The sequence below is a fragment of the Peromyscus eremicus genome, chromosome 8a, assembly GCF_949786415.1.
Source record: "Peromyscus eremicus chromosome 8a, PerEre_H2_v1, whole genome shotgun sequence".
Taxonomy (NCBI): domain Eukaryota; kingdom Metazoa; phylum Chordata; class Mammalia; order Rodentia; family Cricetidae; genus Peromyscus; species Peromyscus eremicus.
The window spans coordinates 19,974,764-19,999,996 of NC_081423.1; the positions used below are offsets into that span (position 1 = coordinate 19,974,764).

The 25,233-nt window shown below is 47.3% G+C and overlaps 1 protein-coding gene across 6 annotated transcripts in view; it reads right to left on the reverse strand.

Moving 5' to 3' along the window:
- Nucleotides 1-25,233, reverse strand: part of Tenm2 (teneurin transmembrane protein 2) — a 942,842-nt gene that overhangs the window by 11,638 nt on the left and 905,971 nt on the right. For all 6 annotated transcript variants that reach the window (XM_059270357.1, XM_059270356.1, XM_059270355.1 and 3 more), the window contains 3 exons: nt 24,616-24,851; nt 9,456-9,752; nt 5,675-7,289 (listed from right to left, as the gene is read on the reverse strand). In XM_059270357.1, coding sequence (XP_059126340.1) covers nt 5,675-7,289; nt 9,456-9,752; nt 24,616-24,851 — 2,148 coding nt within the window. The remainder of the gene's footprint in view (nt 1-5,674; nt 7,290-9,455; nt 9,753-24,615; nt 24,852-25,233) is intronic.

A 25,233-nucleotide genomic window follows, 5' to 3' on the forward strand; every position in this document is an offset into this window, starting at 1 on the left:
TATAGTTGGGGGGGCATATAAGGACAAAGTATGTATGGAAATGCCATAGTGAAACCCATTAATTTGTATTTTAAAATACCAAATAAATAAATAAACAAATAAATAAAAATAAAAAAGGAATCTAGGTTTGAAATTACTTTGAAAAGCACACTGGGGGTGCTGGGAAAAAGGCTCAGATGGTCAGTGCTTCTTTGTAAGCATAAGGACCTGAGTTCAGGTCCCCAGTACCCACATAAAGTCCTGGGTGTGGTTGACATGCCTGTAGTCCTAGAATTGAGGGGGCAGAGACAGGCAGGTCCCCAGGACTTGCTCCAGGCTCAGTGAGAGGCTCTGTCTCAAAACCTAAGGTGGAGAGAGACTGGGGAAGATACATTGCTCTTGGGTCTTCACACACATGCACATGCATACAACACACACACACACACACACACACACACACACACACACACAGAACACTAGTTTGCGTCTTTGGATATTTATAGCTACTTGCCATGATTTCTTATTTTCTACCACTATCAGGTGTCACCTGCACTTTTAGTTACTTACTAATCTAACAAACAAATGAGCCTTTTATTTTATTTTACCTTTTTAATTTGGGGAGATCCGTTTAGAAAAAGAACTCCCCATCACTGCCACACAGGGCAGAGGACTGACTTGCAAATCAAAAACTACCCGTAAAACTGAGAGAGAGAGAGAGAGAGAGAGAGAGAGAGGAGACAAAACCACGTGTTTCCTGCAGACACCATTTAGGTCTCTGCCAGAGAGTCTCAGACCAGCTCTCTTGGCTGAGAGATGAGACATGTCAAAGCGGGGTTGCTACATGCCAGCACTAAGAGACAGAGCTCGGAGACCCTGAGAAGTGACTCACACCCCCGCCCCCCGAGAGTGCTCATGACACTGAGTCCCTTGTCTGTGTACCATATACACCTGGCCAAATTTCACCAGAGACAGACAGGACTTGGGGGGGGGGGAATCTAAGGCAGAGCACACGAAGTCCTTGTCCCCACCATCCTCCTCCTCTTTCTTTGAGGGGCTCCCTCCCTACCCCATGCTCTCCTCAGTGAGCACATCTCTGAGCAGAAAAGCTGTAGTTTTAAAGTAGACTTACTTATCTGGGGAGGGGAGAGCCTGCCATAGCCTAGTGTAGGTCAGAGGACAGCTTGGGGAGTTTGGTTCTCTCCTTCCACTATGTGGGTCTCGGGGATCGAACTCAGGTTGTCAGGCTTGTCAGCAAGCGCCTCTACCCACTGAACCATCTTGCCTGCCCAAGACGAGGGCTTTTTTTTTTTTTTTTTTTTTTGAGACAAGGTTTCTCTGTGTAGCTTTGTGCCTTTCCTGGAACTCACTTGGTAGCCCAGGCTGGCCTCGAACTCACAGAGATTCTCCTGCCTCTGTCTCCCGAGTGCTGGGATTAAAGGTGTGCGCCACCACCGCCCGGCAATACTAGGGATTTTAAAGAGACTCTTGTGAACGGGAACTGTGAGGTTAGCTCCTTTTCCTTGTTCCTCCTTTTCCCTGTCATCCTCCTTCCTTCTCTTCCTCCTCCTCCCATTTGTTCTTTTAGCCAGCCTTCCTTCCTTCCTTCCTTCCTTCCTTCCTTCCTTCCTTCCTTCCTTCCTTCCTTCCTTCCTTCCCTCTCTCCCTCCTTCCTATGCTGGGATTACAAGTGTGCCCTGCCACACGGGCTCTGTCTGTTCTGGAGTTTCTGACATACTTTGCTCCTCATGGTAAACCTGCGAGACCTCTATTTAAGACCCACACCATGTCCTGGTCCCATCAGGGGCACTGCAGGTCCTTCCGGTCCCTTTGGAGTGGCAAGTGTGATGGAAGACGGGTCCTCTAAACAAACGGCCTGTCCAGAGGCAGATGATGAGGCAGGTGCTAGGAACCCAGCCACTCCTGATAGCTACCCTTCCCGTCTCATATTCAAGCACGGGACCTTGCCGCCACCACCTCCACCGCTGCTGCCGCCACCGCCACCGCCACCGCCGCTGTAAACTCTCTGAAAATTGTCACAGCGCCTTCCAGTGTTAAGTGTAAATATGCCAAGAAGGTGACATGAAACGGGTGTGGCTCTCCGCAGAGAGATTAAACGCAGTCTCATTCAGCTGTAGCATGCCTTTGGCTAGTGCATCCAAGACTCCTCAGGGAGGAAGGGTAAAAGGGAACCTGGCTCACCACACTTCTTCTAGAATGTTCACTAAACTCCAATGTCTGGGGCTTATCCCTTACTAAAGGGAGCCATTAGCTCAGTCTGAAGGTGCGTCTGGAGGTTTCTCCTGTATTCCCATGACAGTATGCCGGTGCATCTCCATTCCACTGCCACGCTCACTAATGGATGTATGATTAACCCTCGCCTTGTGTCTGGCTGATTCGTTGTTTTCACAACTCCATGAGGTGAGTGTGATTGTTACCAACATTTTGCAGACTGAGGCTCAGAGATATTCATATAAGTCACACAGCAAGTGAGTGGAGAGGCCAGGATTGGTGTTTGGGAATGTTCTCAGACTCTGACATCAGAAGGATATGACAAAGGACAGGTAGTGTTTGGGCTGGCACAGGTCCACTGTGTCCAAGATGGAGCAGTTTCTGCTGTGCCGATTTTCTCTGCCCCAGTGTTCTCGGATGAACTCAGAGCTTTTGAGCTTTTCCTGCATCAGGAACAGCCACTTCCTTTCAGAGAGTGGTTTTCAAACAGCAGGGGTTCTTTTGGATTTCGGAGGGAGGGGCTCTGGTTTTTGTGTTCCTCCTTACTATACATCTTTTTTTTTTTTTTTTTTTTTTTTTCCCTTTGATTTTTTTCCAGACAGGATTTCTCCGTGTAGTTTTGGTGCCTGTCCTGGATCTCGCTCTGTAGACCAGGCTGGCCTGGAACTCACAGAGATCCACCTGGCTCTACCTCCTGAGTGCTGGGATTAAAGGTGTGCACCACTGCCGCCCAGCACATTTTTTTTTTTTTTTGCTTTTCAAGACAGGCTTTCTCTGTGTAGGCCTGGCTGTCCCGTCCGGACTGCATCTTAACCGCCTCTTCCACTTAGGTTGTGAGTAGCGGCTCCAACCCCTCTGTGGGTCTCCTAAGTGGCGAATTAAGGCTGATTTAGACAGGGCATGCAGGTGAGCCAGGGTCAGACCTCCTGTTCTCTGCTGAGCCCGCGTTCTCCAGGGTCAGCTGGCGGGAGCAGGTGGCTGCGGGTGTGGTCCTGCCCGGCCTGGCTGCTCTCCCAGCCCCTTTCCTGAGCTGCCACTGCAGCCTCTGTGAATCTGCCCTTTATTTCAGACTCTCTCTAATTGTTTCTGGATTCAATTTGGCTGGACTTCGTTCAAATTGATTTGATTCCCACTTATTCAGGCTCCACGAAGCCCTGAGATTAGGAAAGCCATCTTGCTGTTCAGAAAACCCTGATAATCTCATTTTTCTTTTTTCTTTTTTTTCCAGGGAACATGGCTGAGGGTCTTGGTGCGTCTGTGAATGGTTTCATTTGGGCCTCGGTTAGCAGCAGGTATCTATGCAGCCTGTTCTGTGGGTTTCTCTTCATTCACTTCTGGCTGATTAGTTTCTAAGAAGTCCAGTGCTAAGCAAGGCTGTGTGAAGCATATTTGTGTGGGACAGGATTTGTTCCTCCGTTCCCCAAGCTGAGACAGATGTGCTCTGCCTCCACCGCCACTGGGCTTCTTCTTAAACATGCTTCTCCTCTCTCCTCTGACACAAAAAGGTCTCTACACAAATGTCACCTGCTCAGCAAGGCTCTCTAAGTAAAGGGGTACTTCCTGTCACTCTCCAGGTAACCCCTTGTCCTGTTTTGTCTTCATAGCACTTACCACTATAAGCGTGTGTGTGTGTGTGTGTGTGTGTGTGTGTGTGTGTGTGTGTGTGTGTATCCCGAGAGATACTTTAACTGGAAATGGTAGTGAGTTGGGGACAAAGTCCTGCCAAAACGATGGGGAAGAGAGGAAGGTTTGGCAGGGCATCAGGGCAGGCAGCTCTAGGTGAGACCCGGGGAGGAGCCAGCTTACCCATGGCTCCCGGGGGCAAAAGGTTCCAGTTGCTTTGCTTGGATGTGGACACTGGTTTCAGTTCCTAAAGGTGTGTCCGTGATGTGCTGCATGGTCACAGTTGACACTGGAAGTCAACAGCTGCCCTGGGAGGCACCAAAGCAGCCCTGTGCTCGGGCAGCTCTGGCTTCCTTTCCCATTTTGGGGGATGGACACGTGATGACCTGAAAGTGGGTGCCTCTGTGGTCATGGCTAAGAGCCGTGGGTCTCTTGGAACTTGGGGAGCCCTGGTCTTGGGTTTCCTTTATTACTTTTCTATAGAATGCATGGCCAGATGTGATCACCCTTGCCTGCTTGCTGGAGGTTGGCCCTACTGGACCTGACCCGTCTGCATCTCTCCACACATCCCGATTTCTTTGTTTTCTATCCCCCTGAGGACAAGTACTTTGTCCTGCTCCTGACTGTCTATGGCTACTACACCCAAGATCTCCAGCATCTTTTCTGGATGGGTGGACGAGTGGAGGGATGGGTGACAGAGGACTGGGCAGGGAACCTCATTTCACCACCTTCTTGCTTATCCCATGAGGCAGATCATGCCTCCACCCCACCCCGTGCCTCCTTACACGCCCCTCTGCAAGCTGCTTGTGTCCTGCTGACTTTGGTTTATAGGTCTTTCAGCCTTAGTCAGCATAGGTCATGTTCCTTCTTCAGGCTCTGTTTGACCCAGGCCCTTCTATACTGTGCCATATCTTCAAAATATGAACACACACACACACACACAGAGTGAGAGTGAGAGACAGAGACAGAGACAGAGAGAAATGTCTGTGTGTGTGTGTCTCTCTCTCTCATACACACACACATACACACAGACACAAATGCCAGCATACACACACACACAGTCTCTGTCTCTGTCTCTGTCTCTCTCTCTCATTATACACACTTACTTGAGAGAAAAGTGTTTGGCTTACCCACTGCTGCATCCTAAGAATCTCACAGGTGCTACTACATGGATGGTTTTTGGGTAAATGGCTGAGCAGACATCTCTGTGGGAGCAGAGACTTCCTTCTGCCTGGGCCGCTGCTTGCTCTCTGTGTATGTATTTCATCAGGGAAACCTCTGGAGGTCAGGGACAAGGGCTCAGGCATCTGTGCTAACTCCTTGCTTTGCTAGTAACGATAACGTTGACACAGGGAGAAGTCAGGCCAGGGCTTTACCTAGAGGGAAGCATACTTACTTCTCACTGTCTCTCCACGGGGTCCCCTTCACAGAGAAGGAAACTCCCCAGAGAGACTGGGTCACTAGCCTTAGGCCTTTTGGTTTACTAACGAGAGAGAGAGAGAGAGAGAGAGAGAGAGAGAGAGAGAGAGAGAGAGAGAGAGAGAATTTGAACTGTGAACTGTGTATTTCTGGTCTAGGCCTCTCTGTCAGCCAACTCCTGCTGGGGTAGGAAAGGCTCTCAGAAAAGTCATTTCAATAGAACAGATGTGAAGTGGTCCTGAAATGCCCCAGAATACCTGCTTCACTGTCCCCCTACTTTTCTGGACATGATCCTGCAGTGCCCTGGGTTACCAGCACTAGAGTTTGACCATCAAGTGTAAGGCCCTCCCCCACATGCCCAGCATTTCCCCAGGACAGCCACCTCACAGGAAGTGACTGTCGTACCCGGGCAGCAAGGTCTCACCTGTCACGTAGTTCTTCAAATCCAGCTCGTTGCTGAGCGGATTGTTGTTCTTGAACATGTACAGGTTGAAGGGGGCTGGCTCCTTGCCCACATTTCTCCACATGGTGTAGTCAGGGGATGTCCACCGCCCTGCCAGCACGTCGTAATCACGCTGGGTAAAGTGGACAAGCTTGGTGAGGGGGTCGTAGAGGCCTCCGTGGAAGCCGATGACCATCTGAAAATCAGGGTTGGAGTCGTAGTAAATCTCCCCATAGGCTGTGTACTGCAGCTGCTTGATCATGAGGCCATTGATGCTGAACACAGCCAGAGGGGTCCCGGTGTTATCCGAGGCAACATAGTACTCCTCCCCACTGCTGCTCTCCATGGCAAAGAGGTGGCCCTGGAGGTCATAGTATAGCGAGGTGATCTCGGAGTTGGAGTGGTTGTAGACGTGGGTGATACGCGTGGGGTTGTGGAGGTCGGAGTAGAAGTACTGCAGGTGGTGGCCAAGGTTGGTCTTGTAGGAAGCCCGTCGGCCCACGCCGTCATAGCGGTACTGCACACTCCACCCACTGGCCTTGTTGTATGCTCTCGTCAGGAGGCCCTTGGAATTGTATTCAAAGATGTCAGACCCTCGCTGGCACAGATAGCCATCGTCATCGATTTTGTACTGCACATCCCCCAGCCTGGTGATCCGGTCACGGAGGTCATAGCGTAAGGGCATGAGGCGAGCACTGTTTCCTGGGTTGAGCAGGTGCAGGTTCCCATTGAGGTCATAGCTGTAGCGCCAGGTAGGCCGGTCATTGACTGCCACACTCTGGAGCTGGCCATCCCCATCATAGTCATAGGTGTACTTGGTGGTGTTGGCATAGGGCCCCAGTTTCAGTTCCCTCTTGATGACTCTGCCCATGCTGTCATATTGTACTGTCATCCAGTACATGAGGGACCGGAACATCTCATATTGCACTTCCTTGATGCGCCCATGGGTGTCAAAGTGCTTGCTGAGTGTCATGACAGCAGTGGTGATGATCTGGTTGATGTCATAGTAGATGACCCCAAACTTGCCAAAGTGTTCCACCTTGCCTGAGATCTCGTCGTAGCGGTAGAGGTCAACAGGAAGGGGAGTCTCACTTATGACGGGTTTGATGCTGGCGATGCGGAAGCTGTTGTCGTGATAGGTGTAGTCAAACCTGGCGTTGATCATGCCTTCCTCAGAGAACCTGTAAATCTGCTTGTCCACAAGGGGCCCAACCTTGCGGTACCTGATGGTACAGGAGAAGCCCCCGCTTTGGAGATTGACCATCTTCAGAACGCCAGTCGTCTCATCGTACCCAAAGGTGACGGCTGTGCTGTCGTAGACGATCTCCGACAACTTGGAGAGTTTGCCATACTTGTAGAACACCTGGCGCCCAGTGCCCAGGAAAGACGTCTTTAGGATGCGGCCATCATCACTGTAGTCAAAGATGACGGATGCATTGCTTTCGGGTGGGTTGTAAATGTTTCGGATGTAGCCAATGGAGGTGTGTGTGGACATGCTGTGCCGGGCGACGCTGGGCATAGTGACTGCATGGAGGCGGTCAGAGGAGTCATACTCGAATATGTACTGACGTTGGCTCTGCAGCAGGAGGACCATAGACTGGGAAGGAAATAGGAACAGATGAGTTGACTCTTTTTGACCATGCACCCAGATGGGTAGAATTAACCCCATTTCCCTATGCATCAATTCAAAAGCCATGGAGGGTAGAGAACTTTTTCCCTTATTTTTTATTCTTTCTTTTTCTTTTCCTCCCTCCTTCCTTCCCTTCATCCCTCCCTCTCTCCCTCCCTCCCTCCCTCCCTCCCTCCCTCCCTCCCTTTCTTCCTTCCTCCCTCCCTCCCTCCCTTTCTTTCTTCCTTCCTTCCTTCCTTCCTTCCTTCCTTCCTTCCTTCCTTCCTTCCTTCCTTCCTTCCTTCCTTCTGAAACAGAGTTCTTATCATGTAGCCCTGGCCAGCTTAGAACTCACTATGTAGACCAGGCTGACCTGCAATCCACAGAAATCCACCTGCATCCACCTGCCTCCCAAGCACTGGGATTTTAGGTGTGTACCACCACACTTGATAGTGTGTGGAGCTTTGACCAAAGACTACAGAGGCTCATATGGTGCTGACCGTTCATGGTGGTAGCTCAGAGCAAACCGTAACGAGGATCTTGTGAAAAGATATACTGACTCAGTGGGCCTACGCAGGGTCTGAGAGCCTACATTTGTGCTCCCCCCACAAAGATGATACAACTTTGCCTGTAGTGATTGTGGAGGGTCTGGAGGACTGGCAGAAAGCATGGGGTTTGTCCCCAGGTTCAATGATAAGAACTCCATTTAGAGCTGACCTGCCACTGGCCACGCTGGACAGAAGTGTACATGCTGTTTTTACTGCCTTTGATAAAATCCAGAAGCACATCTTCCTTTGAGAAACTGTGAGAAAATGGAATGCCCCACAATCAGTGACCCTGGGAAGGACTAGCCTCAGCAAGAGGTAGCTGGGAGACTCCTGCCTCCCAGACAGCCATTCCAGGCCACTATGGCAGAGTAAGAACAGTATTAGGTAAGGACTCTTTCTATAGAGCTAACTGCTCTGTATATGAGTTATACATGTGCGTATGTGTGCATGTGTATGCATGTATATGTGTATGCATTTTACCTGTGTGTGTCCGTGGAGGCCAGAGGTTGACATTGGCTGTCTTCTTCAATTGCTCTCCACTATGTATATATGTATGTATGTATGTACATATGTATGTATGTATTTATTTTTGAGACAGAATCTCACTATGTAGCCCTGGCTGCCTTGGAACGCACAGAGATCTGCCTGTACTTTCCTTGCAGGGGCTGAGACTAAAGGTATGCTCTGCCATGTGTGGTAGCACTTTACTTTTGGAAACAGGGTCTCTCACTGAACCTAAACTTACCATTTTGTCTAGGCTGCCTGGCCAGCCAACTCCCAAGAGTTTCCTGTCTCCATCCTCACTCCCCCAGCATTGGGATTACAAGTGTGCACCGCCATGCCTGATTCTGGGGATTTACACGGGAGTGGCAAACACTTTTACCCACTGAGCCGTCTCCCCAGCCCCTGTGAATTATCCGTGTAATGTGTTGGTGAGAAAGGAAGACTCATGGAGCAAACGAAAGGATCTTCCCAGGGACTAGATGGTCAGGGCAGCATTTCACGGTCTCAGCAAGTGCTCTTAAAGGGCCTCTTTATTCTGTTCCTCCACCAGGACCTTTCTCCAGCAAGGAGCCCCAAGTCGGTACCGACAGACACAGGGGACTATGTGGATGATCCGCTGGCTGCTTTAGCCCAAGTGGGAAGGTGTAGCTATGTGTACTCTAGTTTCCAGCAGACTTCCCTCCCCTAGTGGCTTAATTTAGGGCAAGCAGAAGGGACTCAGCAAGTTCCTAATTCATAAGTAGTGCTTTGTCTGGCGGTCAGTGGATGGTTCTGTTCCATTCAACATCACTGCCTTTTTCGTTTTCATTTTTGTTTTCTTAATTAAATCAAATGATTCATCCCTTTTTTTTGTCATTACTGGCTGTCTAGCATCTTTTTCTTCTTCTTTCAATGGTAATAGCACTGAGCAATGAATAACAGTTTCCTGTGGGCTCTTTCTCCCCATCAATGCCGGGGGATCATGAGGGGAGCCCTGTGGAGTTAGTAAAGACGTGAAGATGACTTATGGCTAAGTATCTCAAGCTGGCTGAGAGAGGGCGGTGACGGAGTGGGAAGCGGGAGCAGAGGCCCTGCTGATGGGACGGGCGGCATGGTCACCCACCTTGTCAAGATAGGAATAGCTCCAGACTTTCCCGTCGGCGAACATGCGAGACACAATCCGACCCTGCTTGTCAATGTCCGTCCTCTCGCTCATGGCCCCACGCTGAAGGCCGGCCAAGCGCCCGTTGAAGAAGTAGGAGACATTGACTGCTGCCAGCCCGCTGCTGGGGAGCCACAGGAAGGGGCGGCCCACCTGGTCGTAGATGATTCTCAGGGTGAATTTCCGGTGGTCGTCATAGATCTTCTCTGTCCGGATGTTCCGGTCATAATCAATGGACAGGAGGTTCCTCCCATGGACCTGGGGAAACACAAGGGTCCCGTTTGAAAGGCATATACCAGGCTGCTGTGGAGGATCCAGCTGGGGTGACCAAGGAGGAAGTGTGTAGAGGAGGAAGAAACACGATACTCCGTTTACGTTTTCAGCTTTGGTGTTTCTGAGCACATAGGAAATGGTAAGGTTTGTAGAGCGCTTTGGGACCGGAGTGAGGCTGCTTTCAGTCAAATGTGGCTGCTGTGAGTAGTATGGGAGCCTGTGCACTACACTCTTACAAAGCCTGCCATCACATCCTGGAAAGTGTGCATGGTGAGACCGTGCAGTGTACAGAGCACACAGCTGTGTATCACAGCCCCTACTCAAGGCTTTGGAGTGCCTTACCAGTCTACCCTCGGAGTAAGACAATTTATGTTTTTTTTCTACAATATAATCCTCTTTTTTTTTTGCATATCTTCAGCCACCAAATCTAATAATCTTTAAGAGTAGGTGCTGTGATTCCTTATGAAATATTGTGTGAAGGTGGCTAAAAGGGGGTACAGAGGGCTCGGCAACCCACATTTTACAAAGATCTGGGAATATAAAATAAAAAAAAAACTATAAAATTCCAATAGGAAGTCTTTTATTTTAAATATCTAGAGGAAAATCTCGCCATTGCAAGATGCTGTTGAGGAGACCTTGGCAGGGTTGTGAATTCTAACAAAGGGAAAAAAAATGATTTACTTAGATTTGAAAGGAACAGGGGAACACGTCCAGACATAATTTAATATTTATTTGGAAGTTGATCTGATCAGAGGAGAAAGACTGTCTCAAAAGGCAGAGCTGGGAGACTAGACTCTGGTTAGGGGCAAAGGAGAGGGACTCTTGGGACCCCCCGAGCCCCGCGTGCACGGCTACGAGGGAATGAAATGAAGCCGGCTCAGCCCAGACTCTTACAACATAATTTACTGCAACTCCACACGTCCCTGGGGTGGCTGCCGAGAGCCGGGGAGACATAAACACGCAGGAGAAGAGTCGGCAGCTGTCTGCTGTCTCCTCACCCGACCCTCCTAATGCGGCGGCACTTAATGAAGACGGCGGGGATGACCACAGTAATGCTGACAAGATGCGCATGTGCCGAGCGCTGACGCAGACAGGGGTGAGGTCAGAGACTTGGGCTCCGTTAGGGTTCACCAAGACCCCTGACACAGGAAGAAACCCCGAGACTGCAAACACGTGTTCGGGGTCACACAGTAGGGGCCACGAGATGGCTCACCGGTAAGAGCGCTTGCTGTGCAAGGATGAGGATCTGAGTTCAGATCCCCTGAACCCACATCAAAAGCTCAGTGTGACCACGTGTGCCTGTGACCTCAGTGCTGTGGGGGTGGAGACAGGAAGATGGATGGGGCTTGCTGGATGCCACCTAAGCTCCAGCGTCAGTGACAGACCCTGTCTGAAGAAAAACAAAGGTGGAGAGTGACAGCGGGGTGTCCTCTTGTGGTCTCCATGCTTGGGTACAGGTAAACACATGAATATCACACACACACACACACACACACACACACACACACACACACACACACATCGCAAAGCAGTGAAGCAAGTGTTGGTCTGAACTTAGGCTCGACTTATCCAGTCAGCTCCTTTGCTGTTTGAGCATCTTCCCAGCTCCCTGAGTTGATGTCCACCAAGTACCTGGTGATGTGTAAGAGGCCAAGGGGCCAGGGAAGCATTGTGTCAGCCCTGGGGGATTTTGTTTTGCAACTTGTGGGGAGATTGAGAGTAGTGTTAGCACTTCAGGGACCTGCATTCTGGGGAAAAGCTCTGTGTCCATGCAAAGAACTGCATTTTCCAGCTTCCTTTGGGGATGGGAGCCGCCTACAAAGAGGAAGTGGTAGTCGCTGGCTGTATATGTGAGGACCTATCCTTGGAAGAAAGCTGGCTTGCTGAAAAATTGCAGCTTTTGCTCTTCCCATGGTCCACCTTTTCCTGGGTGAGATGTGGATGCAGTGACTGGTACCTAAGCATCCACTTGGTGAATATGAGGTGAGGTTTTTTTTTTTTTTTTTTTTTTTTTTTTTTGAGACAGAGTTTTCTACCATAGTTCAGGCGTGTCTGGAACTCACTTATATAGCTCATATTGCAGCTCATGCTATAAACTCAGACTTGTAGCAATCCTTCTGCCTCAGTCTCCCAAGTACTGGGATCACAAGTGTGAGCCACCGTGAGGTGATTTTTGAGGATGGAACCTCTAAGATGGTGGCTCAAACAGGAAAAAATAGCCAAGACCCTAGCTGTCAGTCACCCACACATTCATGCATGGGTTGCTTCTAGGCTTTAATCATAAGAAATGCAAACCTGTATCTTACATAAACTTGTGTTACTTTTGTTTTTAGCTCTGTTTCATCTTATATGTATGTTTTGTCTGCATGTATATCTGTGCACCCTGTGTGTGCAGTACCTGTGAAGGCCAGAGGAGGGTGCTCGATCTCCTTGGATAGGAATTGTGAGCTGCCATGCAGGTGCTGGGAATTCAGCCCAGGTCCTCTGGAAGAACAGCCACTGAGCCATCCCTCCAGCCCCAAGCCTGTGTTACTCATAATTTCTGTCACTCGCATTTGAAAGTAATGCACAATCTCCTAATACTATAATTGGTACTGTTTCGATACTTTCTGTAACTTACATTATTTCAATCTTCACAATTTCTGTAGAACTCTCTTTTTCTCTGCCCCTCCCCTCGCTCTCTCTCTCTCCACCCCCACCCCCATGTGTAGGAACATATATATGGAAGCTAGATATCAATATTGGGTGAGACAGGGTCTCTCAGGGTCTCATTGCTGGAGAGCAAGCCCAGGGTGCTGCCTCCACCTTCCCAGCACTGGGATTACAGGTTGCACTGAGGCACCCACCCAGCTTTTACGTGGGTGCTGGGTGGTCAAACTCAGGTGCTCATACTTGACAGGTAAATACCTTACCGAATGAGCCATCTCTGCAGTCTCTAGAAACACAGTGGTGACTGAGCACTGAGAGGTCACTTCCACAGCTGCACAGGAGAATTAAACTCAGGAGATGTCCCAGGCCCTTGCTGTTCCCACGGAATCCTCCCCAAGAGGGGAAGACTAGATGTGTGAGCCAGAGTGTAGACCAGACAGTGAACCCAGGCATGGAGACAGGAACTAAGCTGATAGGGACTTAAAAGGAGACTCAATAAATTTAGGGGAATATTCCTATGAACAGACTTGCAGTGTCTGGGAAGAGGGTCTGGAAGCCAAAGCGAGAGGGAGACTTTTTTTTCTTTTCTCTTCTTTTCTTTCTTTTTTTTTTTTAACATCCAAAACTTAATGCTGTCAGAATTCTTGGGAACCTTGTTACAAGTCAGTTATCATTTCAGAGCAAACACTCAGGAGGGTATGTATGACTCCCTAGCGCACACAGGACCCAGGAAAGACATTTTGAAAATCACTGGTTGGTGTTGGCAAATGTGAGATTTCTATTAAAAGCCCAGCCCTTCCCATAATTAAATGTAATAAATTCACTGAAAGCCCCACCAAAGAGTTCAGGCCAGTTGTGTAATCTAATCAAAAATATTTAATTCTAAGGGCAGTGTCTATAAGGAGGGTGCTGGGGCTGTATGATGTAAGCCAATGGAGGGTCCACCAGGCGTGCTCGACTTTCTGGGGGTGCCTGCCCCCCGGTTTAGAGCATGCAGGGGCTTTAATTTAGCCACACTGTTCTCTTATTCCAAATTAAATTACCCGACTCGCAATATTTAAATTAACCTTGAGGCTTCCTGGAGAACATAAAAGTTATTTTGAATTATTTTCACTGCCAGGATCAGCACAATTCCCTTCTCAGCCGGCTCGGCAGGCATTCAGCGATAGAGAAACCAATTTTTAAATTAATACAATTTTGTGTTTGTAAGGAAGCCATTATTTTTAATTATCGGGCGTTTTCCTCAGCCTAGCTTCCCCAGTTAATAAAACTCAGCTATTTAGCAAGGTTTTTATTTTTGCAGAGGGCAGATTTTGGGAAGTAGTTTCCCCTCTGGGATTTCCCCCCAGCGTGTTTTGATCTCACCAAGTGCATGCCTGTCACAGGAAGGCTCATAAAAAACACTGAGAAAAGGAAACACTGTCGTCAAAATGGCCCTGCTGGGCCCATCGCGGGTGACTCTAACTCAGCTCCAGGGGCAACAGGAGCGTGTGATCTGAGAAACACAAAGGAGGAAATTACATTTTGCTAGCCCCCTCCCAGGAAATGGAACTGTAACACAGCAGGACAGATTTCAGCTAGACACACAGAAGAACCCTTTGCCCATTTTGGCTCCCAGGATGGGAAACCCAAGGAGACGGACGAGGGATGTCGTGAGAGTCTCCGATGTTTAAAAGCAGATATGCCTGCCTTTGAGTTTAGTTATTCACTTACCCAAAGGAAAAGCCTGGCTAGGTGACATTCTCACTCCCTTTCTGGGTCAGTCCTCGGGGACTTAAAAGCATCCATCCCCAGATGCCACTGAATAAGACCCAGCACCACATGGGGATCAGCGTTTGTGCAGACAAAACAACTTGGTATAAATTTAATATTAGCTTAAATAATGCATCATTAGAGGGGGAGCCTCTGTAAACACATTAAATAATGGATTCCCTGAGCAAACATTATTTTTGGATGACTGGCTCTTTTGGGTAGTGATGGGGAGTGGGAAAAGTGAAAGATCCAAATCTTGAGTCAAGGTTTGACACTGATTCATTGCAAAGCCACATCGTCACTGACAGTACCTCAGTTTCCCATCTGTGGTAACCTGCAAGGTCCTGGTGAACAGGTCCTTTCTCTTAAAATTCCATGTCCCTGGGGCCATGTGTGAGGATGGAGGTCGGAATGGGATGAATGTATGAGCCCTGTCAACTCCGAGCATCTAAAGCGCTATTATGGAAAATCAAGACTAGAAAATGTGACTTAGGTCATCGGTGAGCGTCAAACACCTGAAGGGCTTTGCTCCAAGAGTAGTCAGTCATTCCAGAAGGCTCTCCCAATCTAGAACTAAGGCAGAGGTAGAAGGGAGTGACTTTTCATAACATCAGCTCATCCCATTCATTCATTCGCTCATTCATTCATTCACCCATATGGTATTTACCAAGTATCTATCTGTGTGCTTGCTACTGTGACAGGCACTGAGACAGAGCCAGCTAATGTCCGGGGAGACGTCAGCAGAGACAGGTGAAGTCTGAATGAGAATCAGGGCAGTAATGAGGGTGAGCATCAGCAGGCAAGCACAGAACCGGGCGGGACCTGGAGCCAGCACAGGGGCTGACCACAAACTTCCCAGAGGATGTGCCGAGACCGAAGAAGGACGAGCAAGACGTGGATAGGAAGGCTACCCCTCAGCAATCCTCCGCATCATCATCGCTAGTCACACCTGTGGAGGCTGGCTGAGTCTCAGAGATCCTCACCACAGCCAAGGAGGCTCTGGCCCCTCCAGCTCCCCTCAGCTGGTCTACTCCATTCACACAGTTTTTGTTTCTGCTCGGGATTCAGGGAATCCTGCCTCCGCCAATTCAGGGCCCTTGAACGTGCAAGGGCCTTAGTACGGAGGGCTTTTCTTCCACCCCAGGGCCAGAAAATCCCAACACTTAGTCTTCATTTGGTTTTCAGCTCAAATGTCGTTTTTCTCAGAGTAGCTTATCTCACGTACTACCCATTCTTGACCCAGGCTTTTCTTCAGAGCATCGCCACAGCTTCTTTGTATGACATTTATTGTATCATTGCTTGTGTTGCTTTGCTAACACTTGGGGTGTGTGTGTGTGTGTGTGTGTGTGTGTGTGCGTGCCTGCGTGTGTTTAATACTTCTCCCCATACTGCTGTGGGATGGTCTGTATGTCAAGTATGTTGCTGATTGGTCAGTAAATAAATCACTGATTGGCCATTGGCTAGGCAGGAAGTATAGGCGGGACAAGGAAAAGAATTCTGGGAAGTGGAAGGCGGAGAGGGAGACACTGCCAGCCGCCATCAGGACAAGGAAGATGTAAAGTACCGGTAAGCCACAAGCCATGTGGCAAAGTAAAGATTAATAGAAATGGGCTAAATATAAGAGTAAGAGCTAGACAATAACAGGCCTGAGCTAATGGCCAAGCAGTTTAAATAATATAAGAGTTTGTGTGTTTATTTTATAAATGGGCTCTGGGACTGGCGGGACTTGGTGGCGGGAGCTGGAGAGAAATTCTCCAGCAACAAATGGCGTCCAACGTGGTGGCAAGAGTTTCCACCTAAAAACTTAGAAAAAAAGATTCTAAAACGGAACTAAAAACAGCTTCCTAATTGTCTCTCTCAAATGAGCGGCAGCTGCCGGTTTGAGCTACTGGCGGGTTCCTAGTGTGCACTCTCGACCTGCAGTATGGTAGGAATGAGGCCTCTGCAAGTAACACATTAAGCTATGTGGTGGATTTAGCCTTTGCTAGTACAAAACAAAAAAAAAGAAGTTTCTGGGCTACACGCTGCTTGGATAAAAGCATAGACCCATGATAGCTCCCAGAGCTGGCGGTAAACGTAGCCATGTTGGGAAGCTGAGGTGGGCGGAGCCAGCAGCCACAGCTGCTGCAGTTTAAGGCAAGAGATTCACAATAAGACAGATTCAGATGTAATAGTTTACAATGTATGTAAAAGATACGTAGGCTTGAAAGAGACAAAAAAAGTGATATATAGAGTTATAGAAACAAATACATAGTTTTAAAAAATAAAGTATTTAAAGAGACAGTAAAGGTAGTATAAAAAATAAGCCACGTAAAGATGACTACCACACAGAGAATCTGGATTATGTTCTCTTTGATATTCGTAACTACAGAAAAACATTTGATTGTAAAAGCTGTTGAGTTATGCCAAAATGTATATTTTAAAGGTACCTTGACTTCAAAATTTGGATATAAGGATATGTTGCTTTGGAAAAGAGTCTCTGCTCTTGTTTCCACAGAAAGCCAGAGACTATGGATTTGTTCCAGATTAAGATACATCAGGTTTGACCAGCCAAGACCCCCTGAAAGGTCTCCAATGACACCATGGCCCAGATGATTCAACATCCAGAATGGTTTCAAGTCAACTGGCTCAGATATACAGCCTCACGGACTACTCCATGATCCTAAAATTTTCTTTCTGTCTCCAGAAGATACAGCGCCCCCCTCCAGCAGGAAGTAGTAAGAGAAGCTACGCCCAAATTCCCAAATATACCAAGCTGGCTTTAGAGATGGTATTGGCTCACTCCCCCTCTAAACCCAGACATATTGCTCAAAAAAAAAAAAAAATGGTTAAGAGATTCTTGTGTCCCAAATCAGAAGAGCCCTCTGGTGTGGGACAGAGAAAAAACAGTATTTTTATTTAAATCAGGTTGATTATAAATACAATCTCTTTCTAAAGAAAAAAAGGGGATAGTTTAGATATGATAGGATGAAAGGATAGATTAATGAACCTACTTTTAAAGAGTAACAACTTGTTTAAAATGTTTTACATTGCTATAGATTTTAGTTTATTGATACAAATTTAAACTTAATTTTGTTATACTGTATATATATTTCTATTCTTGTTTGAGGTATTATGTTTATGTAACTCATTTAAAATTGTAATGGATAATTAAAAAATAGATTAATAGTTAGTCATCTATGATAATATTTGTAGCCATGTTAGTTAAGTCTTCTAGGTATACATAGATATATTTCAGATAGATAGGTAGTCTTCAAACACTTCAAAGACCTACAGAATATGGCATTTAAAATGTTTTAAAAGTTTAGACTTTTTGGACAGTGAGACATGTCTGCTCCTGACAGCACCGATTTACTTCAGAGAGGAGGATGGGCATCGAAAACACTCCATATGGAGTTTATCTTCACCTTGACAAAAATAGCCATTTGGGCAAGAAACTGTTCTTGCCTGGACTGCTTGATCAACTGGACATGCAGGACCCATAGAAAGGTGACCACTGAACTTTGCTTGACAAAATGGTCCTTCAGGTTCCTGCTTTGCAGAGAAAACTGCCAGACATTCTACAGGACACAGAGAAAAGTAAATAAGAGACTCTAGGCCTGTGGGCTGAAGACAGATGCCTCAACTTTACAAGAAAACTTTGGATGACTGTCCAGGCTCAGCTGTCTCTGTCTACCCTACAAGACTCCTAAAAGTTGCTTATATCCTTCTCCCATTTCTCAGGCAGTGTTATATCCTTCTGAGGTCTTTGATGTGGTTAAAGACTAGATACTTACAATTTTCCTTAGTTATAATAAAAGATAAGTTAGATATAAAACCTTAAACTCACAAATATAAGATAGATAGGATCTCTTCTTTAATATTGTATCTGTAATTCTTGCTTGATAATTGTTTTGTTATATGTAATTTTACTATGTTAAAGTTAAAACCTTCCTTTTTAAGAAAAGAAAAGGGGAAGTGCTGTGGGATGGTCTGTATGTCAAGTATGTTGCTGATTGGTCAGTAAATAAATCACTGATTGGCCATTGGCTAGGCAGGAAGTATAGGCGGGACAAGGAAAAGAATTCTGGGAAGTGGAAGGCGGAGAGGGAGACACTGCCAGCCGCCATCAGGACAAGGAAGATGTAAAGTACCGGTAAGCCACAAGCCATGTGGCAAAGTAAAGATTAATAGAAATGGGCTAAATATAAGAGTAAGAGCTAGACAATAACAGGCCTGAGCTAATGGCCAAGCAGTTTAAATAATATAAGAGTTTGTGTGTTTATTTTATAAATGGGCTCTGGGACTGGCGGGACTTGGTGGCGGGAGCTGGAGAAAAATTCTCCAGCAACACCATACCGTCCGAAATAGTAAATTCTTGCTTGTGCATATATGCTTGTGATCCTAGCACTTGCGAGGTTCAAACTACAGGACTGGCAATCTGAAGCCAGCCTGGGCTGCATATCGAGACCCTGTCTTAAAAAACAACAATAAAAATTGCAAGAAATGCCCTACCTTTGACACTTGTGGGCACAGGGCCATGCCAACAGCCTCCAGTCTTGGCTCAGATTGTCCACAATGCTAGCTGCCCTTCCCTACCATAGCCGCCCTAAATCTACCACCCTGCTCCCTTATTCTCTCTCCTCTGCTTTCTACTTCCGGGTCTTGCATTCCTACTCTACTAGGTCCAGATGCCCTCCAGCTCACTTGACCCTTGTCCCCTCATCCATGGAAGACGAGGGACAGAGAGGAATTAACAGCCTGGGGGCTGCATTCTGAGACTGGGGGTGGATACCCTACAAACTCATTCCCCCCAAATAAACTTGAGAGTTCTGAAACAAACAAACAAACAAACAACCTACCAACAAGCGGGCTGGAGAGATGGCTCAATGGTTAAGAACATGTGTTACTTTTGCAGACAACCTAGGTCAATCAAGTTCCCAGCACTTTGTTGGGCAGCTCACAACTGCCTGTAACTTCAGCTTTAGGGAATTCAATACCCTCTTCTGGACTCTGAGGGCACATGGCACATATTGCCCCTCATATACACATAATTGAAAAAATAAAACAAATATTAAACACAACAATCATGACTTCCTAATATAATAAATTATCCAAAAGTAAAGTACTGTTTGCTTAGGGAATTCATGGTTCAATGTGAGCAGAGGCTTGCCCTTCAAATTATGTGTAATTTAAGCTAATCAAATTCAAGGTGCTGCAAACTGGTCTGGATGCATCACCGTGTTGTCAAGGTCGCACAGGATCTCGTCTGTTTTGGTCATAAATACACACAGAGTGGTTAGTAAGTGTGTCAAGACTATAGTGGATGCTGGGAAAAGAAAACACGAGGCAGGTGGAGAATGAATGTGTCATGGCATGGAGGGACACAATCCAGGCTTTCCAGACAATAGAAGTATGTTAACAGAACTGCCTGGGCGGGCCCTCCACAGGACTGAGTTCAGGAGGTCATGATCACCCCCACACAGGCACCCCACCCCTTGCTCCAGACGCACAGTGATTTGGTACATAAACAAAAGTAATGCACACCAGTATGTGACTGTGGTGTCATATTAATGATATGGAAACCCAAACAAAATTACTAACTCCCACTTCATATTGGAATGCTGATAACACAGACACCAGCATCACAATGGAAGATTATCTCAGAAGCAATTTTTCTTTTGTCCTCATACCTACCCATGGAGCTGTTTCTTGTATTTGCAATCTCTATGTAAATCACAATCAAGAAGAAATACCCCTAGTGACATGTGCCCTCGTTTTTAGAGAGAATCAGGTACAAATTCTTGCTAGGAACAAAGAAGAGGTTGTAGATGGCAATGGAAGTGTTCATTTTGGTCCCCTCGCCCAGGAGCCTAGGAGAAAGACTTACTGGGCAGAGGAGAAGGGCTTCTAGTCTGCCTTATGGCCAGGCTCTGGAGGGATGGAGGGTGCAGATTTTTTTTTTTATCTTAGTTTAGCATCCTTTCCTTTGGGTAGAGGACCCTCTTTTTCCAAACCTTCTTCATTCTACATGACTCCCTTACAAGAGTCAGGTTTGGACATGTGACCTGAGCCTGGCCAATCACAGGACTATCACCCTAGCCAGCGACTGGGGCCACCAATCACAGTTCCTCCATGGGACTGGTGTTTTTTTTGTTTTTTTTTTGGTTTGTTTGTTTTTTAACTCAGAGATTCTGTCCTCTGGTTCTACCAAATTGAGATGATGTAAGACTTTGGCCAAGTCTTCTTTTCCCCACCATGTGAAGAGAGCACCAGCCTACTGCACAAGAAAATTAGGCTAATTGCCAAAATCAATACTGTTGGGGAGCGGGGAAGGGGCTGTGGGAAAGAGAAGAGAGCAATGTGAACCTGATGACATCTTGGACTTTCTAGGTCAGCTCCCCCTTTGTGGAGGCCCACTTCGTGAGACAATGCATGCCCCCCTTTATCTTGCTATCCTGAATATGTGTTGCAGAGAAAGATTCTGGACAGATTGGGGGTGGGGGCATGTGCTTCCAACTTCTGCGTTCTTGGGGTAGCGGAGAATTTATGTGGTAAACATCTTCCAAGTGGAGCCTAAAGAGGCCGTACTTATCACATCTTCCCACAGGACACTTGTCACTAGTGTGGTAATGTGACGTGGTCCCAGCAATCATGGAGCTGAGAGATGCTGTGAAGCAGTTGTTTTTTATTTTTTGAAATACCAGAGAGGACAGTGAGAGGTGTGGAGGAAAGCAGTAGGAGGTACTCTTTCAAGAGACAAGTCTTTGGGGAGGCATGATGAAACTCTTTCCTGCCTCGCCTGACCCTGGGCAGGAAACAGATCCATCAAATTTTGTCTACAGCACCAACATCATCTTACATGTTCCCAGTCTACAAGGAGGAATGTTTGGCACTTTCAACGGTTAAGACATATCTCTGATTGGAGGACCGTGACAAGACAGGTTACCGGGAAGGGTTAGGACTTCACTGGCTGTTCTGTTACAGGAAAGTTCTTCGCTGGGAATTTTGGACACCTCTCAACACTGGACCACTCAGAGCCTGGTCTCACAACCCCAAGTGGTCAGACTCACGAGACGGCTGGTGCTGGGGAGAGGCTAGACCATCTGGTCTAGCCTGTGACATTGCCAGTTGCCATCCTGGCTCCCTAGACTCACTCCAAACGCTGTCCCTGGGGAAGAACCTGTGGCACTGCTGTGACCAGCCACATCTTCACCTCCCTTCCTGGTCTCCTCATCCTAGAAGGCAGGGCTGGGGTCACCCTACTGCCCACATCTATTTCGGCTTTCAGTGTCTGGCCTCTCTCCATCATGCTCAGAGTCTGGCACAGCCTTCCTGGTCTACATGGTCACGTGAAAGGCCTCTTGGAAGTCAGCACGGCACGGCAGCCAGACTTGCTGCCAAATCCTATTAATCATGCGTGTTGCGATTCTCCCAGGCCTCTCCCTCTTCTCTCCCTTTCTCCCCTGCTGGAGACCAGTTTCTAGTTTGCATTACTGTAACAGCCTCTGAGCTGTCCCTCTCCTCCTGCCTGGTCTCCTCCTCGTCTCCTCCTCGTCTGTCTTCCTCTGCACCCAGGGAAGCTGGAGAGATCTTTCTAATCCACACATCCCCACACATCACTCTGCTAATTAAGCCCTGGGACAACTCTCCACGGCTCTCAGGATAAATACCGGCCTAGCATAATATTCCCTTCCATGTGGCCCTGGCTATTTTTTTCTCAGGCCTCATGAGTTTTGGGGTTTTCTGAACTGCTTCTCCCCGCACACCCCTGTATCTTGGCCTTCTTGAGGGTGTCTCTCTCTCTCGTCTGGAAACTTCTTTCCTGTATCTTTGCCTAGCTAATTTCTGCTGCTCCTCAGAACTGACTCTGACTTCCCTGAAACTTTCCCTGGTCTCTTCTCAACCCTGCAACCTGATTCGGGCTCCCCAAATCTTTTGGTTTCTCCCTGGCAATCAGAAAAGTCATTTTCCAAGCTCCCTTGGGGTTCACCCAACTGTCCTCTCCTGGGTGTGTGGAATGGATGCATTGACATGCAGGCTAGCTCACTAAGCTCCCTTGACGTGTTTAAACTCTTCCTCTTCTACAGCAGTCTCTGGGACACGTGTGTTTGATGTGGTAGGATCCCAACATAGAGCAACTGGGCTTAGTCGTCATGGGTCACTGTGCGGCTTGTCTGGACTGTGGTGCGGTAAGCTTCTGAAACGTCAGGGCCTATTTGTTACCTGTGCCATGGATTACCTGCTCCTGGCTGATACAGTGTGAGCCCCCTTTCCTTAATGCTGTGCCGCTTGCAACATCCTGATCATCATGGACTGAGACAGCCTGCTTGCCATAGGGGCCGACAGATGTCGCTAGTTTAGGGGCTACAAAGCTCCTATAAGGAACTCATGAAGCACAGGGAGGGAAGGCCAAGCCAAAGTCCCCAAAAACACTTCGCTCAGCACCTCCCCCACACCTTTCTTACAACAGCTCCCCGCCCCCCAGCAGTTTCCAGGAGTTTCTTTTATTTCATTCACTAAACAGTTTATGAACTGAATTAAAATAAATGAGATGCAAATAAATTCCAGGCTTTCTCCCTCATTTTCAAATTACATTTTCAGTCCACTCAACCTGTTATAATCTCATAGTGATTTTCATTTAAGAGAGCTAAATGGATTTGTGATTATTGTTACAGGAACGAACACCAGACAATTAAATGTTGAGGTGTTGATAGATAAAACTGTGTTTTGATTTGCATAAACATGATGCCAGCAAGTCTAACCCTGGCAGAAATTCAGTTATAAGACTTGCGTGCCTAACTTCTGTTAATTACCACAAGTACCATTATTAAGAATTTTAATATTCAGAGTTGGGATTATTGCCATTTTATTTTAGGGCCACATTTATCTTTATTTTGAAAACTTAGTCAAAACGCATAACTAATTTATCAAGGAAAAGGCATGATTACTACTTATAATCAACTTCTACAGTGCAGCATATCAAAAATCAATTACACAGCCCTGAATCCAGTCATTAAGGATTTAGCCACTAATCTTATTCCATTTTTGTCTTCAGGAAGATACTGCAGCTTGCAACTTTGCAGATATCAGCAGAGGAAGAAAAAACATGGGAGTCTGCTGATAACCTAATGTGGAGAATTAAACTCTAGCCAGACAAAGGCAGAATCTTAATATGGAGTGGCCTGGCTCTGCAGGGAGGTCACCTGGCTGGCCGGGCTTCTGGAGTTATGACCCATGTTTGCGGGTCCTGTCTTCTACTCCCAGGAATTCTGGAGCATTGTTTTGATTTTGCCTCACTCTGTGGCTGACTGTTTGCCTCGGGCCCGTCTTGACCTGCGATTTACTTAGGTCTTTCTTAGTTTACTTCTTGGCTGTCTCCTCTTTCATGCCCCTTGCCCCTGGATGCAAGTGGCAGGAAGGTCAGCGCTCTGCCTGTGTGACATCTGCCTGAAGTATCCAGCACAGGGCCTGGCCCTAAGTGCTCAGTAAACATGCTTTGGATATGATGAAGACAGGTTTCTGGCCATCATCTCCTCACCCTGGGAGAAGGGTTGTCACCACGGTAGGAGTAGGTCCCTCTGTGTGACGAGAACTGACAGGAACAGGATCCATCATGCTTTGATCATCTAAATAGGAAGATGTGTGGGACTGTGGCTAAGAATACCGACCAGTGAACAAGACAGAGAGGTGGACCTGGGGTCAAGTCCTGGCTTAGCCTTGAATTTTAGTTATTATGTCCTGACATCTAATTAGCTTCCTTGAACCTCTGCTTCTCACCTGAGATCCCAACAGGCTATTGAAAATATTACAGTAGCACAAATAAAGCATTTAATGTAGTGCCCATAGCATAGCTATCTGCAGTGAGTGTGTTTCTGCTAGCTTTTGCATGGATGCCCTTAATAAATGTGTTTTTGTTAGCTTTTCAAAGATGTAAGTTAGGGCTGGTCAAAACTTCCTATTGCACATTTTTTGTTCCTTCCTCTTGGGATACCTTCCTGATTCGTCAGGCTAGCTAGCAGACATCTTCCTTTGTGACCACACAGTATCCCCAAGGGATCTGTCTGCACACACCCTGTGATCATCCTGTGTCTGCATTTCCAGAAGAGCATCCCTCCTTGGCTGTGAATAACACACTTTATACTTTGGTTCTTCTAGTGTTTAGAAAAGCACATGGTAGGCACCAGCCTGACTTCTGTGTTGCATTGTCCAGATAGTGACAGCTGAGGCGGGAGATGGCAGGTGCAAAAGGAAGACCAATACCTTCTCCAGCTGAGGCACCCTGTGAATCTACCACGGGGATCGCTGTCTTGGGAAATGGAGGGATTTTGTCCTAAACCCAGAGGAATACATCTCCCACCTTCTGAAAGTGGAAAGGCATTCTGGAGGCCTAACGTTCTCCTCTGCAGTGTGAAGAAGGGTCCTGTCCCCTCCCAGTGTATGGCAGGGCAAGAAATGACCTGCTTACCCGAAGCTTCCTCCCGAAGATGGTGACTTTGCCTTTAATCTGTTCCTTCCTCAGGCGCCACTCGATGGAGTTTAGGCCGTTCTCCATGGGCAGTGAGATGTTGCAGCGCCCAATGGTGGGGGTGATGGTGCCCGCCAGGACGTGGGGCTCACTGTGGAAGCTGACACCCATGCCATTGGCGTACATCACTCGCAGGGTTCCGTTATTGCAGAGCTGGTAGCTGTTTCGCACTTGATCTGGAAGAACGTTAGTGGGGGTGGGGATGGGGAGAGAAATTATCCACTCGATTAGTCAGGAGAGAATAGAACCCCTATTTTTACAGGTTTCCATGGTACTCTGCAGCTGTCAGTCTGAGGCTGCCTTCAATTAGCACACACACAATGGGAAGGTGAGTAGCAGAGATGTTACTGATCCATGGGAAGGAAAACATTATTAATATGTGGCACTCCAGAAATAATTATGCCGTGATATTTTTCTTTTACTCACTGAAGACTATTAATAGCACATTTAAACATTTAAAGATGTCTATTGCCTACACAATTTGTGTCAATCAAATCCCTGAACTTTAACATATATATTTTAGCTTATATGAAAAAAAAATAAATGAAAGGCAAACTA